Below are 17,943 nucleotides of genomic sequence, written 5' to 3' on the forward strand. Positions count from 1 at the left end.
CAGACTTGAAATCTGTTGGGCTTCGCCCGTGGAGGTCCGAACAGATTATTAGCTCACAGTATCTTATAGTAATTAAACTCAGAACCTGCGTTTTCGTGGTAGGTGCTAAATATCTTTGTTAGTACTTATTGCTTTATAATGGATATTTGAAATTTGATCTCACTTATCTTCACATTATACATTATGAGACATTTGTTTTTCGTTGATGGACCAAAATGCATTCACATGTTAGATAATCTAATAGAAAGTGATCTGGAGAACAATATAATTCCATGGAGTACTACCTAATCTATGAGCTACACATGTATACTATAGAACTAGTCCTATGGCCTGATTTTTCGTAAGAATAAGCAATCACTTTGCTGATCTTGAACTTCTTATTATTGTCTTTTTGTGTCATCCACATCACATAGTGTTGGTGTAGTGGATGATGTCCTTATGTGAGTAGCAATTTCTTATCTCATGGCAACATGTAAAAGTCTAGTTTATACTCATTAGTTGTTGCATATTAAATGGTTACACTCACATCTCTTATCTCATACTATCTGCTTGCACTCATATTATCTAATCTATCCTGCTGCTTTTATTATGATATTGTGCTAGTCCTTTCATCTATCCTAATAAAATATGCTGAAAGGGTAAATTCATCTTGTTCATCATATTAATCATCTGTTGGCACCTGAAATTGCATCAAGATTAATGGAATACATTAGGATTATGTGAAGTTGCTGGATTCAGGGTTGAGCAATATTCGATGACTTATTTAGATTATGTTGCTTTTGGTGAAATCTTAGGTTGGAGCCTTTGTTATTGTTACATTAAACTTGAAAGGGTTAAGCTATACCTACCAGGCCGCCGGCTGCCAGCGCTTATGAGGTTAAATCTTTTCTGGTAATGTTTTCACTCTTCTGTCTGTTAGTTTCCTTTGAACTACTTTTGCTTTTCTATAGAAGAGGGGACTCAGTTGTGAAGTCTGCACAGGAGCTGAATTCGTGGCGCTTGTGAATGATGGTTCATGGAGATCTGACCTGTCTGACATTGATGAAATTCTGCGCCTGATCCTCACTCTTACAAGTTACAAGTCTAATATCCTTATTATTTGCAGCATCCAATTAAAATGCTGTCTGGGCACAGGTATTCTGTTAAGTGTTAGTATTACAATTTACAAGTGGCATATGCCATATGCAATGGTGTGAGTATTACCAAATCTCAATGTTATTTATAGTTACGCATAACTTAAGCTGATAGAGTTAGAAAAAGGACCTATTTGGATGTAATTTCTGTATTTTCCATTTTCAATCTCATTAGGGTGTATGATTGTATCTAGCCAGTTTATTTTTAGTGCTAATTTCACTGGCTTAGTTTTTGGTGCTAAATTCTGATCGACTTATTGCACCCAAAATCTTACTAGACTTAAAAAGTCATTTTTGCAATGAATTGTTTAGAACCAAAAAATCTTACTACTTCGAATAGTTGGGTCAATTTCAACAATTTCAAACTGCAAACTTTGTACTCCTTTTGTTTAGACACTCTATTTTCTTTATATGGATGTTTTTTTAAAAAAAATAAATCTAACCTATCTTATACTCTCTTCTTTTTCTACTTTCCCCCTCTTCCAAAGCTTGCATTCAAGAAGGGACTAAAGAGACATGTTTTGGAAGAGTAAAGATATCTCAATATCGGTCTTAATGGCAGAGTTGCAAAGTATAAAAGTGGGCTTGCAGCTGGCAATTGAAGTGGGTGTTACTCATGTTGCCCTCTACACGGATTGCCAAGAGGCCACGACCCTACTAAATGGGGATAGCTCTAGGGTTGACATGTTTACTAATGTGTTGCATGATTGCAGGGTTTTGTGTAGGAGGCTGAATATTTCTAAAATCAGGTATGTTCCGAGGAGAGATAATGCAGTGGCAGACTTGTTAGCCAAGGAAGCAAGATCATCAGAGGACGAAGAGAATGTAATTCGTACTTTTCCCCAACCCCCGATTTACATTTGTAACAACTTCATAGCGGACTGTAATAACTTTGTGTTCCCGAATATTTGATTTTCTGCTTTGCTATGTTTACCAAAAAAAAAAAGATATCTCAATATTCTCATTGTCAGGGGCTATAAACAGATAACCTATGTCATCAACTCCCGTAGATGATATCACAGACAATTTTAATGCTACACCATCAATATTTGAGATGGTGATGTACATCGCTTCTCCAGTTTCACCATGGTATTCGGAAGAAAAAACCAGTGGCGAACTTCTGGTTATACTTCATGGCAACTGAAGATGGAAGGTTAATTGATGAGAACACCTGTTGCTTGTCTAGCTCCGCCTCCTAGAGTCGCTTACAACGCAACCACTGCTGCTTCATTTATTTCTATGCCTTGTGAATCAAATGTTATCTATTTTGTGTGTGTTAACCATCCTCCTGACTCTGTTTTATGCCATATTTTGTAACAAGTGGTTTATAATGTGAGGAGGTTGATGTGCAACAGTTGATATGTTCTTATTAAGCGACAATTGATCCCAATATAATTACTACTTGGTGATAATTTTTATCTGTTTTCACCTACAAATTTATGCCTTTGGTTCGTGTGTACTTGTTTCTCTATTAGACTATTAGAGGTGTTATTTCTTGGAATTGATCTTGTATATCATCATGAACTCTGTTTGGGATGGCATGTCTACTAACGTTACAACTTAGCTTAACTAGCTTATTTCAGCCAGCTATATAAACTCTGTGATAAGCATGCAACATAATGAATCATCTTCCTATTAAAACCCATTTTGCAGTTAAGCCACTTGTTTATAGGAGGTGATCCTTTTTTTCATAATTGGGAGTGATTTTATTTCATTAAGTAGACTCAAAAGTCTGCGTATTATAAATGGTTAAGTGCAGCTAGTTATAGCACCTAAATCCATTATCAACAAAAGATAAAGAACACTAGGAGATTCAGTGCAACAAGAGATATGTATGATTTTCACATACAGGCAAGAAATTCAGATTCTTTTGTCGATGCTCTGCTTGGCTAGTAATCAGCGACAAAGTTGGCATCTTTATCATATCAAATGCACTTATTCACCTTCCATTTATATTCCTTTCTGAAGTTTCAAGGTTATGGCATCCTAAGCATTAAGCAATTGATCTGGGATCAGGAAGCCAACCTTGTTTTACAGTAAATATACGACAGGTTATATGAGCATTATGGGTATTTAGAAATTATCCATAGCTTATTTGACCCATGCTTGAGTAATTACTCTGTGCATTTGCATCTAGGCTTAAGTTGAAAAAATCTTTTTCCCTTAAAATATTTGAGTAACACACGAGATTATTTATGGTGCACATATATAATAGGATTTTTCTATGGGAATAATCCCACCTTTGAGCGATCCTGTCAAAACAATCCCACCGTTTTATAGATTTAGAAATAATTCCATTTTTGGGTGTGTTTACGAAAAATAAACCCTTACTTATTGTTAACCTACAAATGTAGGTTTTCTCTTTTCTCTCTCCTCTGCTTCTTTTCCTCCATAACCACCACCACATAGCTACCCCACCCCCTGTATCCCCCGCCCCTACAGCCCCATCCCCACCCTCGCAACAGACCGCAACCCCCCCCCCACCCCACCCTTTGACTCTGCCCACCCTGTCGCCCCCTCCCCCCTTTCCCTGTTGCCCTTCCCCCCTCTCCTCTCCCTTCGTCTCTGCTCACCCCCTCCCCGCCCACATTACCTGACCCAAGTGCCCCCCTCGCATCTCCCCTTAACGCGCAGCCCAACCTCTGCAACCCCCCCGGCGCTTCCCCAGCAAAATCCCCATGCTCGCACGCTTCCACTGTAGACCTTCACCCCTCTTGTTCTTTCTCTTACTCCCATCTTCCTCTTTCTTCCTATACTGAAAATTAAAAAACAAATTATTGTTCTTCGGGGGGGATGGTGCTAGTGGCAGGTGCAGAGGAGGAGGAAGGACGTGGAGCGAAGGGGGTAGAGGGGCGGCGGGGGTGGCAACGAGGAAGTGAGAGGAGAGGAGGAAGGGGCGACGGGGGTAGGGGTAGAAAGGTCACTTCTTCCCATTTCAAATTTATTTATAACCATAAATTAATGAGGTAAGAAGGGTGGCGGTGGTACAGCAGGTGGTGGTGCAGGAGTGAGGTGGTTGATGACGATGGGGCTGTGATTTAGAAAAAAAAGGGTTTAAAATGTAATTTTAATTTTTTTTGGGCGATTTTAAGTACTTTATGGGCGACGTATAGAAGTTGAGTTCACAAAATACTTTTTGTATAAATTTACCCTTATATTAGAAAACAATAATAACTAATTGAACAAAAATCAGAACTAATAACTACACAATCATAACTTTAATCCTAAACATAATAATTAATTGTGAAAAAAGTTAACTAAGTGCCCAAGAAATATAAATAATGGTTTTCGGACTTTAAGATTAACGTCAGACGATCTTTTATAATAATTTGTGGAAAACAAATTACTTATCCGCTGAGTAAAATTATATTCTTACTACTCTTTGTCTTATCAACAATTGCTTATTCTTATTCCGAAAACAAAAACACAGTTGCGATGACAAGCAGGAAGAAAAGAGAAAAACAAAGACATTAAAATCAATAATACTGACTTTCAGATTGTTTGAATGGAGCTTCAACAAATTGTTACAGAAAATTTATATAACTAATATTTTATTGCGGAAAAATATCTGGTCTCAAATTCTTAGGTGCTCCTTAAAGACTTAAAGTACATGGAACAATGTCTTATCAAGCACTTTGTTTTGTATCGATGTCCCATACGTCATTCAAATGAGCAAATATAAAATACGATTTTTTCACCAATTAACTACGAGTTTTCAGAAAATTCACCATATACCTTGACACTTTTCAAATACACCAAGTATTTAATATATTAATATATCATTAATGACTAATGGCAGTTAACTCTGTTAGTTATTATATAATTCTAAATATTTTTAAAACGCTAATTAACCCTAGCTCTCTCTCCGTAACCCCACCACCTGATCCCTAACCACTACCACCTGATCCCTAACCCACGAGCACCTCCGACCCTTCCCCACCCCGTAGGCCACAACCCCCACCCACTCACTCACCTCGACGTGTCACTCCGCCAAGTGTACGTCCACGCATTTTCTCCCGCCGCTCTACCCGGTGACGTTGGTAATAGACTCGTCGTTGCAACTAGGAGGGTACCACCGATTCTGGGGAACTGAAAAGAAGAAGGGATCCCAAACTTGGAACCTCGCTAATGGAGGGATGAAGATCATGAAATCAAGAGGTGGACCACACATGTTGCTCGCAGAAATCGTACGGGTTTGGAGTTGGGTTGGGGTTAAGGTAATCGAGGAGGGTTGCAGCCTGCGGGGGGTGGGGGGTTTCGGAAATCCAAGGGGGTAAGGAGGCTGCGGCCTATGGGTTGGGTGGTGGGGGATCGGGGTGGGGGCTGCTCGTGTGTTAGGGTTTAGGTAGTGGAGTGGTGGTTAGGGGTCAGGTGGTTGGGTTAGGGAGATAGAGAGGGGTTAATTAGGGTTTTAAAAATTTAGTGTTTTAATGATTAACGAAGTTAACCGTCGTCAGTCATTGAAAGCATTTTGATGTATCTCCATAGAACTCAAAGATACATGGTGAATTTTGAAAAGTGCAAGAGATACCTGTGATTTTTTTTGAAAATTCGAGGATAATTGGTGAAGAAAAGGTATAAAATATGCAAAAGTTATGAGAGGAAACACCTCATACTAGTTATTCTCAAGAGAACTATGGAGACTTTGCAGGAGCATGTAGGAGAAAATAATAATTTTGTTGACCATAATCAAATTCTTATCGGGTCAGTTTTGGTAAATAGACATAAAAATAAAACAATAATTACTTTGTATGTAGGTAATTAGAATACCAATGACCAATCCAAACATATGTTTTTCTTTTAAAAAAATTATATTCTCCAATACCAATCTTTTTTTACTGTAATGAAATTTCTAACAAAGAGGAGATATCTAAGAATGAGCATATGAACATATACAAATTGGACATTATTAAGTTTCTTTATAGTAACCAATATGAATCTTAATAGGAAAATGATATACATAGCCCTAAAGGGCTATGTATAAGGTGCTTAAAATGGAAATAAAATATTGAATCAAGCATTTATTACCTCATAATTGATGTGAAAATGTATCTTGAATTCTTAAACTATTTCCATTTAAAGAAATGTATTTAATGCTTATATGTAGCCCTAAGGGCTACATATAACATTACCCATCTTAATATTGGTTCCACTTTTCTCTCGTTAACAATCACATATTTATACTGAAAGGTTGCGATACCTTACTAAGCAATAACTGCTAAAATATATCCAATTAAACTTAGTTGTATAATTAGATAATATATATATATATATATATATATATATATATATGGGAAGGATCCGCTGAAAATCACTCTTAGGCTGAAAACTGAAAACGAAGTAACTTTTAACCCCTTTAGGGTAACTTTTAACACTTTTAGGGTAACTTTTGTCAGTTTAGGGGTAATTTTATTATATTAAGGATAGTTCTGTATATTTCAAGGGTAACTTTATTTATTATAAGAGTAACTATTATCACTTTTAAGGTAACTTTTTACCTTGAAATATATGTTAGTGAGAGGGGGTAACAAATAGCTTTAAACAGCAACTAATCATAATACTTTGGCAACTAATAACAATACTTTGTATGAATTTCGCCAAATATATGTTAGTGAGAGGGGGTAACAAATAGCTTTAAAACAGCAACTAATAACAATACTTTGGAAACTAATAAAAAACTTGATATAGGGTAACTTTTAAGTTTTCAATAAATCTACACCAAAATCCACCAAAAATTCACAAGTCAAATTATCATAAAATTAACAATTACTCATCAAATCACATAACTCTCAAACCAGAAAACAGAGAAATTTAAAATTATTCAACCTCATCAATCAATAATCAAAACAGAAATATTTCTACATTTGAGTGTACCTGTGGGAAGTACATGTTGCTGTGACCAGTTTCCTTGAACTTCACATTCAAATAATCCTGCAATTACCCAATAAAACCAAACACAAAAAAGTTTAAAGCAAAGGTGGTCACTTGAAAAAACTAAAAAAAAAGTAAGAAAAAATAGTTAGACCTGAATGGATTCCCAGATAGCATAACCATAAGGGCGAATAACCATGGTACCACGAACAGGACCATAATCTGCAAGCTCAGCATGGGCGATAATATCGAGGTACCAAGCATTGAAGTCCTGAGAACGCGGAGTAATTGCTCTGTCTTCTGATTTCGACTTGGTAGGAGGAGCTGCTGCTTCTATTGAAGAAGCGCATAAACTCCATCAACGGCGATGAATCGGCGACCAGAAGAAGTGACGAAGATGACATGGCTTGGCGCAAGAGTCTCAAGGTAAGGATTTGAGGAGAGAGAAACATTGTGAAGCTCTGCAAACGTGAGTCGAAGAAAGGTGAATCCATGGCGGCCGACGCCATTGTTGATGAGGTTAGAGAAAATTACCGGTGAGGAGAGGAAGAGAGAGAAAGCAAACGAAGGAGAGAGAGAGGAGAAGAGGAGAGAGAAAGTTTGAGTTTCAGAATAAACGAAGGAGAGAGAGAGAGAGAGGGGGGAGAAGAAAGAGGAAGAGAGAGAAAAGGCTTGATTGGCTCAAAACTCAACCATGAATATCGTCCGTCAGATTATATTATGTATAATCTAACGGTTGAGATTGCTTGTTTTCAGTTTTCAGATTAACTAGTGGTTTTCACAAGATCTCATTCCTATATATATATATATATATATAGTGAAAGTATTGTATCAGACGGTCTGACCGAAACTTTCTGTCGGACCGTTGTTCAAATATCCCTGCTATGGCGTTCTTGGCTGAAAGAAGTGGAAGAAGACCCGTTTGTGAGACTAGAGGAGACATCCCAGCCAGACGAACCCCCGACGGTGTGAGTTGTTGCAGAAACAATCCCCAACAACATCGTAGACATCATTCAAAATTTTATATTCATTCTTCGTCGTCAAGAAACTATACACTGGATTCGTTTACAATCAGCATGAAGCTTTATTAATTTAAGAATCTGTATTTTTTTTAATTCAAAGATACAACTCACCATTACAACTCACCATCGCAATAAATAATCTTTTAAATTGAAGAACAAAAATGGCGGTTGAATGAATTTCTTTCAGGTTTAATAGTTTTTCTTTTAGTCGAATTTTTCTTTTCAGTTAGTCGAATTATTCTTTCAGTTCGTTGGCATATTCTTTCAGTTGGTTGGTTTATCCTTTCATTTGGTTACTTTATTCTTTCAGTTGGTTATTTATTCTTGTGAAACTATTATTTGTTAAATGAAAGAATAAGAAAAACTAACTGAAACGATAATATAAGTAACTGAAAACTAAGTTGCATTTAGACCTAAGTTACTTTCAGTTAGACCTAAGTTACTTTCAGTTATACCTAAGGGGGGGTTTGGTTGGAGGTTTTCAAGAAAGGGAAAGGGAATTGAGTTCCTTGTTTCCCTTTGTAACTGTTTGGTTAGTGTGTTTTTTCAAACCCTTTACCCCTTTTTCTTATTAGGATTACCCTCCTTTCCCTTAGATTTATTCTCCACCACCCCCCAAAGGTTTGGGATTACCCCATATCCCTCTACCATGAAATTATTATTATTATTATTATTATTATTATTATTATTATTATTATTATTATTATTATTATTATTATTATTATTATTATTATTTATTTTTATTTTTATTTTTATTTTTTTTATTTTTATTTTTATTTTTATTTTTATTTTTATTTTTATTTTATTTTTTTATTTTTTTATTATTATTTTTATTATCATTATTAATATTTATTATTATTATTAATATTATTATTCATTATTTATTATTATTTATTATTATTATTTAATAATTATTATTATTATTTATTAATAATATAAATATTACTATTTATTATTATTATTTATTCATTTTTATATTTATGATTATTATTTAATAATAATTATAATTATTATTATTTATCATTATTTGTTACTCCCTCTGTTTTTTTTTATCATTCCTACTTTGACTTTGCACGTTTGCCAATGCATGTTTTAAAACTTAAATATCTTTCATTATATATTAGTAAAAATTATAACGATTGAATATTAATAAAGTACTAATTGAGACGAATCAAACAAGACCCCACATGACTATGTTTTTTCTTATAAATTGAGAACATTTGAGAAGATTCTCTCTATGCATGAATAGTGTCAAGATTCTAAGTGAGAAAGATAAAAAAAACAGAGGGAGTATTATTTATTATTATTATTATTTATTATCATATATTATTATTATTATAATTTATTGTTATAATTATTTATTATTATTGTATTATTTATTATTATTATTATATATTATTTATTATTATTATTATATATTATTTATTTATTTATTATTATTATAATTTTTATTTTAAATAATTATTTATTATTATTACTATTATTATTTATTATTATTTAAAAACTATTATTTTAAAGATTATTATTTTATTAATATTAATTATTATTATCTATTATTATTATTTGTTATTATGATTATTTTAATAATAATAATAATTTTCCAATTTCTTTGATGTTCCTAACCAAACAACATTTTTAATTAAAGGGAAACCCTTTCCATTCCTCTTGTAACCCTTTCTCAAATCCTTTCCCTTTCCTCTCAACGAACCAAACGCCCCCTAAGTTACTTTCATTTAGAGGTAACTTACTTTCATTTAGACCTAAGTTACTTTCAGTTAGACCTAAGTTACTTTCAGTTAGACCTAAGTTACTTTCAGTTAGACCTTAGTTACTTTCATTTAGAGGTAACTTACTTTCATTTAGACCTAAGTTACTTTCAGTTAGACCTAAGTTACTTTCATTTAGAGGTAACTTAGTTTCATTTAGACCTAAGTTACTTTCATTTAGAGGTAACTTACTTTCATTTAGACTAACTGAAAAAAATGAAGACTAACTGAAAACAAATTAAGACTAACTGGAAAAAAATGAAGACTACCTGAAAAAAAAAAATGAAGACTACCTGAAAAAAAATGATAAGTGTAAGTCCTATTGACTATCAATCCAGAAATAATAGCAAACAATAATAGAATATCAAATAAGAAAGCGGGAAAGAACATACCAGAACTTTTTACGTGGAAACCTAAGAACTGGGAGAAAAACCACGAATCTGCACCAGGAATCAATGAATGTTCAAGAAAGATTACAAAAGCGCTCAAGAACTCTCTCTTAAAGCTTTTTCTCTCTCAAATATGTGTTTTATAGATGAATGAATACATTAATGACACAATTAGGGCACCTATTTATACCCCCACCAAAGAAAACCGCAAAAAAACGCGTTCTCGATAGGTGCGGGCGCACCAGCCCCTGGTGCGGGCGCACCTGAGTCTTCTGCCTCAATGTGTGAAAAATCCTTCGTAGAAGAGGTGCAGGCGCACCACTGTTTGGTGCGGGCGCACCTGGCCAGGCGAGACGAAACAGTTTCGTCAGCTCTTCGTAAAACAGTCATAACTTTCTCGTTTCTCACTGGAATTGGACATATGACCTATTGTTGGAAGCTCTCGGAATAAGCTATCACCTCCAATTTGAATCACCTCAAAATCATTTATATATTGAAAGATATGCGCATCCAAAGTCAACCTTATGTCCAAATGACGTTTTCCTTCTACACAACCTCATCTCCACACCCATACACCTCCAGGAGCTTCATATCACGCCATATACCCAACAATAATTTATCAACTAAATTAACTACGTTATCCTCAATAAACATTTAGTATGAGTACAACTTGATTACTCTGCTTACAGCTTATAGAACTAGTTTTTTATGCACGCGATGCATGCGATGATATTTTTAATACCCCTTCTAAATTATACCGCTAAAACTCTCATAAGCACTGGTCTCATAACAGACGAATTTCCTTGCTTGTTGAACACCAAGTTTGCTAGTGAAATTAGAGCTGCATTCACTTCACACTTGTCTAATCAGGCTTACTTGTTCAAACAAAATTTTGATGCACCCCTCCCCATCTAATAAGCAATGCGTGGAACAACATTCAGCCACCCACCCACCTAATATCATGATTCATGCGTGGCTTTATCTCTCTCCACACTCTTCTATTTTTTTCCCTTCTGGTCTTCATCCTCAAGAGAAATTTACTCCAATTTTCACATTTCATCATCAACATTAAGTTTCAATTCCCAAATCAACTTTTATCCATATACACCAAATTTAAACTTTTCTTATCTCTCCTGAAATTCCCATAAAACCAAAAAGATGAAAAAAAACTAATCTCCTTTTCTAAATTTTAACACTAAATACTCCGTATACATTTCAAATGTGTTTAATTTGCGAATAACATCAAAGAAATACATGCAACAATAGATTTTCAAATCAACATCAAAGAACACCATAAAAAAATCAGGCATTTCAAGTTTGAAGCAGCAGTATATCTAATTGGGTCGATGTTCTAACAAACAAAAGGTAATTTCTTAAATCATATATTTCAGTAATTTCTCCATGATCCCAAAATTGTAACCGAAAAATATAAACTAATTTTAGTTTTTTTTTTCATTGTCTAACTCCTAAATTCTGTTTTCACATTGATATTTAAAATTGTCATCATTTTAAATTTTGTCCAAATTTTAACACTTTGAGCTTCAATTATATTTGTAATGAAATTTTAAAATTTTCATATACAATTTGATGTTGGGATTTTTTTTTAGAAAAACAAAAATCATTACTTTTTGCAAATTAATGTATTTTTTTTTCTGAAAATGGATTTTCGCAAAAGTTGTTCGCAAAAAGTTTGATATTGTTTTGTTTTTCAAAATTTATTTCTGAACATGGATTTTTTGCAAAAAATTTAATATTGGCATTTTTTTTAGAAAAAACTAAATTTGTTTTATATGAAAATGAATTAAATTTAAGTTTGATTGTATAAAAGCCCTTTTGAACTCATTGTTATCATCTCTATTTTTTTAACTACGTAACAGTCGACTAAGTTGCTATTGTTTATTTCAACTAATGTGAAATAGTTTTGAAGGTTTATGTACCTTTTTGGAAGTTCGCAAATTGCCGATGGATGAATGTGTGATATCGCCAGCAAAATCTTATGTTTTTCTCAGATTTGTGTTTATAGGTAACTTTTGTGAGTATGTAATTGTGAATGGTTCTTGAGAATAGTTATTTGTAAGTAAATTTTTGTAAATATTTTTGTATGTATTGACGTTCTAGGTTATTAGTTTTAGTTTGTATGTTAATTTTAGGTTTTAATAAAGTTTCCTGATTATTTGAGTGATTTCGTGATTTTTATAACGTGATTTTCTCAATTGTATGAGTGATTTTTAAAGTTACGTCTTTTAAGTGATTTGTGAGTGAGTGTTGCAAATTAATTTTCGGTAGTTTTCTTTGAGTGTCGATTTTGATTTGACATTCCTTTTGTATATTAGAAAAGAAAGGGGGGGCAAAATAGGCGTTTCAAAAGAGGACATCATTGTTCCCCCCTTCCCTTATATAATAGAGATAAGTTATGTGAGCATTATGGGCTTTAAAATGATCCATAAGTCATTTGCCCCATGTAGCCATGCTTGAGTGATTAATCCTTGCATTCGCATCTAGGCCCATATGATAACCTTGAACAAGTTATTTTCCTGTCACGCATTTCTTGAAGACTTGTTTTTGGTTTTAACTAGTATTTGGATCCGGGCGTTGTTCTGGGTTGGTATTGTGTTTATGACTTGATATGCTTTTTTCCATTCCCATTAAAATATATTAAGGAAAACTCAACATTTAAAAGGTACAAATATAATAATGTGGACACTTAAAACATGATTAAAAGTTGGTTGAGATGGTAATTGTGTCACGTATAACAACAGGAGGTCACGGGTTCAAATCTTGTTGCAAGCTAATTTTACTTTTGTTAATTGACATGATTTATGTACACATTGGACAATTCTAGTGGAGTAACAAAAGTACCATGTGGCGTGTATACATTGTTACGCATGCCCTTTCATATATTTGTATAGATTCGTCATTTCTACGAAGAGAAAGTAGTGATAGACTATATATATTATATAAAGGTGGATTCTCCTTTTCAAAATAGTGATATTTGTTGAGAAGACTTGTTACAATGTCAAACTCATTTCTCAACTTTGCTAGATAGTCCTAGCACTTTATCAAGGAATCATGAAGAGTAATGTCGGCATATATGGAGCTAGAAATTTCTTGAGATTTCTTCAACTAACTGGTTCATTTGCCGACATTATTCACCGCCACTCCATACTATAAATTGGAATTTGGGCAAACTTTGGAGGAAGTCAACCAAAAATCATCACCCAACCTCCGCAAATACAAGAAGTCATATATAAGCGTTCCAAAATCGTCCCTCTTTGTTTATAACCCAACTTATATTATTATTATTCCACTATTATAGTTTGTAATATTTATTTATGAGTTTATATTATAGTGAGAGTTCTATTTATACTACTCATCCTAATAAGTTTCGGGTGATTCTTATACTCTCTATTTTCATATTGTAAATTTTGAATACTCGTCGTGCGTGCAATTTTTTCCTCTATTTGAGCATTTTTCCCACGTTAAATATCGTGTCTCCACTTTTATTACTTTTCTTGCCACATATTTGCAATTATATTATTTTTTTCAATCTCTACATCTTTAAGTTGCTTCCGCTATGCACTCACAATCCTTACATAAAGGTTTTTCTGAATTCTCACCATATGAATCAAAATGAGACATAAAAAATAAAGAACAATATTATTATTGAAATGAAGCATAATAGTATCAAAGGATACTATATAAAGATGACGTAGAGAGATTTTAAATTTTTAAGATGTCCCATTTAGTAAGCTCGAGCTCGACGCTAGTTCCATTGTTCTTAAAGACGGCATTGACCATGCAAGGTTTACAAATTAGTATTGTACTACATGTTATAATATTATTTAGAGAACGTATTGTGTTGGACTCGTCCGACCATAATCTTTGGTCGGACGACTTTCAGGTGGTTTCAATTTTTTTTCAGTTAGTCTTAATTTTTTTTCAGGTAGTCTTAATTTTTTTCAGGTAGTCTTCATTTTTTTCAGGTAGTCTTCATTTTGTTTTCAGTTAGTCTTCTTTTTTTTTTCAGTTGGTTTTTGTACTTCAGTTAGATTTACTTTGGGTTTCAGTTGGTCTTTATTCTTTTTCAGGTAGTCTTCATTTTTTTTCAGGTAGTCTTCATTCTTTTTCAGGTAGTCTTCATTTTTTTTCAGGTAGTCCAACTGAAAAAAAAAACAAAGTCCAACTGAAACAAAACAAAGTCCAACTGAAAGAAACACAAAGTCCAACTAAAAGAAACACAAAGTCCAACTGAAACAAAACAAAGTCCAACTGAAAAACAAAACACTAACCTCTGCTTTCTTTCACTTTCTCCTTCTTCTTCATTCCTCTTGATCATGCTTTTTTTCTTGACAAACCACACTTCTTTTCCCATTTGTTGGTTGAGGGTGCGATGGATTTTCATTATCAGGTGTTAAGTGCTACTGATCTATGACATAAATGGACTTTGTTTACAAAGCATTGAAATGGATTTTGGTATGACGAACTTTTGCCCGTGAAATAATCTTTCAATTTAGATCATAAATGCTAGTGATCAGGTTATTTCTGCCGATTATTTTACAAACTATCAATACTCATCTAGTTTCTGAATGTAATATAATTTTACAAACTCCGGTCCACCAAAATTAAAGCTTTCCGGTTTCCCCTTACCGACGGAATGATTGAACAAATCCTTGAAGATTGATTATGGCAGATTTGAAGGATTATATGAAAAATCCAGAGAAGAAGAAGAAGAAAGAGGAGAGAGAATGTGACCTAAAAAGTGAAGCAAAGAGAAGATGTATTGGGCTCAATCCGTCTGACAGTAAACAATACGTCAGACGGTCTGACCCAATACTTTCACTATTATTTAACCCTCAGCACCAACCTTACCATATGATTTCCAGTACTACTAGCACAGTTATTACTATTTACTCAAATTACAAAGTGATCTTATACTCATATAATTGTCTAAATTCTTTTAAGTCGTTAAATTTTCATATATTCAATGCAAGTTGCAAATTCTTCCAATTATAAGGTGATTTTTTTTTTTTGAGGGGGGGGACCAATTATAAGGTGATTATTGAACCGGTTATCCAATATTATCTCAACAAATGTAATACTCATATTCTTTCCTTAACTTGTATCTGGAATTGGGTACCCTACCCGATAAATTCTATTGTTTTAGTTATCCAACTATTTAATCGATTTGAGATTGTTTTTTCTGATTTTTGTGTTTTTGATAGTTTTGCTTAACCCAATCTATTTGAATGATCAAATAATAAGCCTTTCAAAAACACATGTTTGATTTGTAGAGAAAAATGCCTTTGTACGTATGAGTATGAGGAGAGAATATGAGGTGAGAGTTTGGAGAATACGAAGATTCATAATTAGGTGTAAAATTGAAATTCAAGAAAACTAACTCTACTTATACAAAAATATGATAATTTGGGCCAAAAAACAAAGTCAGATTTCAGAAATTTGTGTTGAAGGGGATTTTTTGCATATACATCCGGGTGTATCATGCTAGTCGTACACCCAATGCTTTTTTTTCATTGTTGATTTGAAATCTCCAAATGGACATAATCACATAATAAGTAGAACTTCAAATAAACAAATGAGTAAAAAATAATATTGGGTGTACCATGCACATGATACACCCGTGTGTATACTTTGCGTTGAATGCAGGACCCATGCATATGCAAAACACAAGGACATTGCAAACACACACAATGTTGTGTCCATGCATGTTAAGTTTAGATTGAAGGCAAAATCAGTTCTTATTCAGAGTCATCTAGAATCTTCCCCGGCTTATCTTATGCCAATGACTCAGCTTCCCAAGAAAATATGCTCTACAATAGATAATATCAACCGAAGGTTTTTCTGGCGCTCTTCAACGAACTCTTCTGGACTATCCCTAATTGCATGGTCAAAAATTTGTCGTCCTAAAAAATATGGTCGGTTGAATTTTCGGAAAACGACCCATGTAAATGACGCATACTTAGCCAAAATGGAATGGCGAATCCTTTCTGACCAACACTCTCTCTGGCCAACTCTTATACGCCAAATTTTTCTTCTAAATACTTCTTTCTTTAAATACAAAGCTAAGTCACGAGACTCTAATATTTGGAAGTCCATTCTCCGATCTCGAGAGCTTCTAAGGAAAGGAATACGTTGGAAAATTGGAACTGGAACAAATGTTTATTTTTGGATTGACAACTGGTGTGCTAACCAAAGCCTTATTGAAATGCTAAATCTTCAAATCATGGCTATTGATAATTTGGAACTTACTATCAATATGTCATTCTTCCATCTAGGCAATGGAATGTTTCTCTCCTTAATGAATTAATTCCATCCCATATCGTCCATCTAATTTTGGGGATTCCTATCCCCAACTATCCCACCGCAGACGTTCCTTGTTGGGGGCTTACTAGCTCTGGTGAATTTTCTGTAAAAACAACCACCTCGCTCGCTCATGGAATTACTCCTTACAGTATCCCTTGGTCTTTTAAATGGATATGGAAGATTAATGTATCCCCTAAAGTAGAAATTTTTCTATGGCAATGTCTACAAAACGGCTTGCCATTAAAATTCAATTTAGCCGACCGTCAAATCACTAATGACGCTCTTTACCTTCTTTGTAAATCTGATAATGAGACTCTTAACCATTTATTTTTCACATGCCCTCTAATTAGTCAATATTGGAACTCAAACAATATACGACCAAAAATTCGTTATATAGTGCCTCAAGATCTTGTACAATGCCTAATGTGTCTCCGTCCCTACCCTAAGGCTTTACAATTGTTTTGCTACAATTTGTGGAGTATTTAGAAGGAAAGTTATTCAATTATCTTCGAGGAAATTATGCTTAATTTAAATTGTATTTATTACAGAGCTTGGCATTTGTATTTGGAATTGACTACTCGAACTACGATAGATTTTTCCTTTACTATCTCTTCAATTCCTTATTGCATGTCCCCTACTTCCATCGCAGTTAGCTAGCACCTCCCCCCTCCAGTTGCTTCAAGCTTAACTTTGATGGTTCAGTTATTGAAACATTATCGGTCGCTGCCGGTGTTGCCATTCGCAACTCTGCTGGTCTTCTTGTGGCCGCTTAAGTTTATCGATTTGGCCAAACCTCAGCTCTTGTTGCTGAAGCCTGGGGATTAAGAAATGAACTAATACTTGCCATTCAACAGCATATTCAAGATCTTTATATTGAAGGAGATAATTAAGTAGTTATATGAGTGTTGCAAGGGCATTACACTTGCCCCTGGACTATCCAAACCCTAATTGATGACATTCGGCATTTGCTTCGTTATTTTAGATTCTACACCATCAAGCATATTTTTCGGGAAGCTAATCGGGTAGCAGGTCTTCTATCAAAAAAAAGTCACACTAGTTCTGCTGCTTCGGTAGACGTGGATATTTCTACGGAACCTTTGTTAAATAAATTAATTCTTCTTGATTCGTCAGGAGTCTCCCTTGAGAGAAGGGTGTCCTAACTTTCATTATGTACCCAAAAAAAAAGTTGAATACTTAATTTAAACATCTATATGACCTTAACATGTTTCTTTTTATGTAGATACGAACTTAATTAATTTTCACATCCTTTATTTTCAATTACTTTTATCTCGAATCTCGCGGATAAGTTATAATACTCTGAATTGTGCTTGCAAGGCACCACATTCACCATTAATAATTTTGTAGTTTACTATATGTAAAAATATATAAAAAATCATCATAGTTAATATTAATTGTTTTATATATTTGTTAAATTTTTTAT

General features: G+C 33.9%; 1 protein-coding gene across 1 annotated transcript; it reads right to left on the reverse strand.

The window, feature by feature from the left end:
* Positions 1–6,768: 6,768 nt before the first annotated feature.
* On the reverse strand, positions 6,769–7,513 carry LOC125494885 (proline--tRNA ligase, chloroplastic/mitochondrial-like). The gene is made up of 3 exons (XM_057393002.1): positions 7,455–7,513; positions 7,159–7,357; positions 6,769–7,064 (listed from the first exon to the last, which is right to left on the reverse strand). Exons 1-3 carry the CDS (start codon positions 7,511–7,513, stop codon positions 6,975–6,977), a joined length of 348 nt encoding a protein of 115 aa, XP_057248985.1. The 3' UTR covers positions 6,769–6,974.
* Positions 7,514–17,943: the final 10,430 nt, after the last annotated feature.

Source organism: Beta vulgaris, chromosome 2, assembly GCF_026745355.1.
Source record: "Beta vulgaris subsp. vulgaris cultivar EL10 chromosome 2, EL10.2, whole genome shotgun sequence".
NCBI classification, from domain to species: Eukaryota; Viridiplantae; Streptophyta; class Magnoliopsida; order Caryophyllales; family Amaranthaceae; genus Beta; species Beta vulgaris.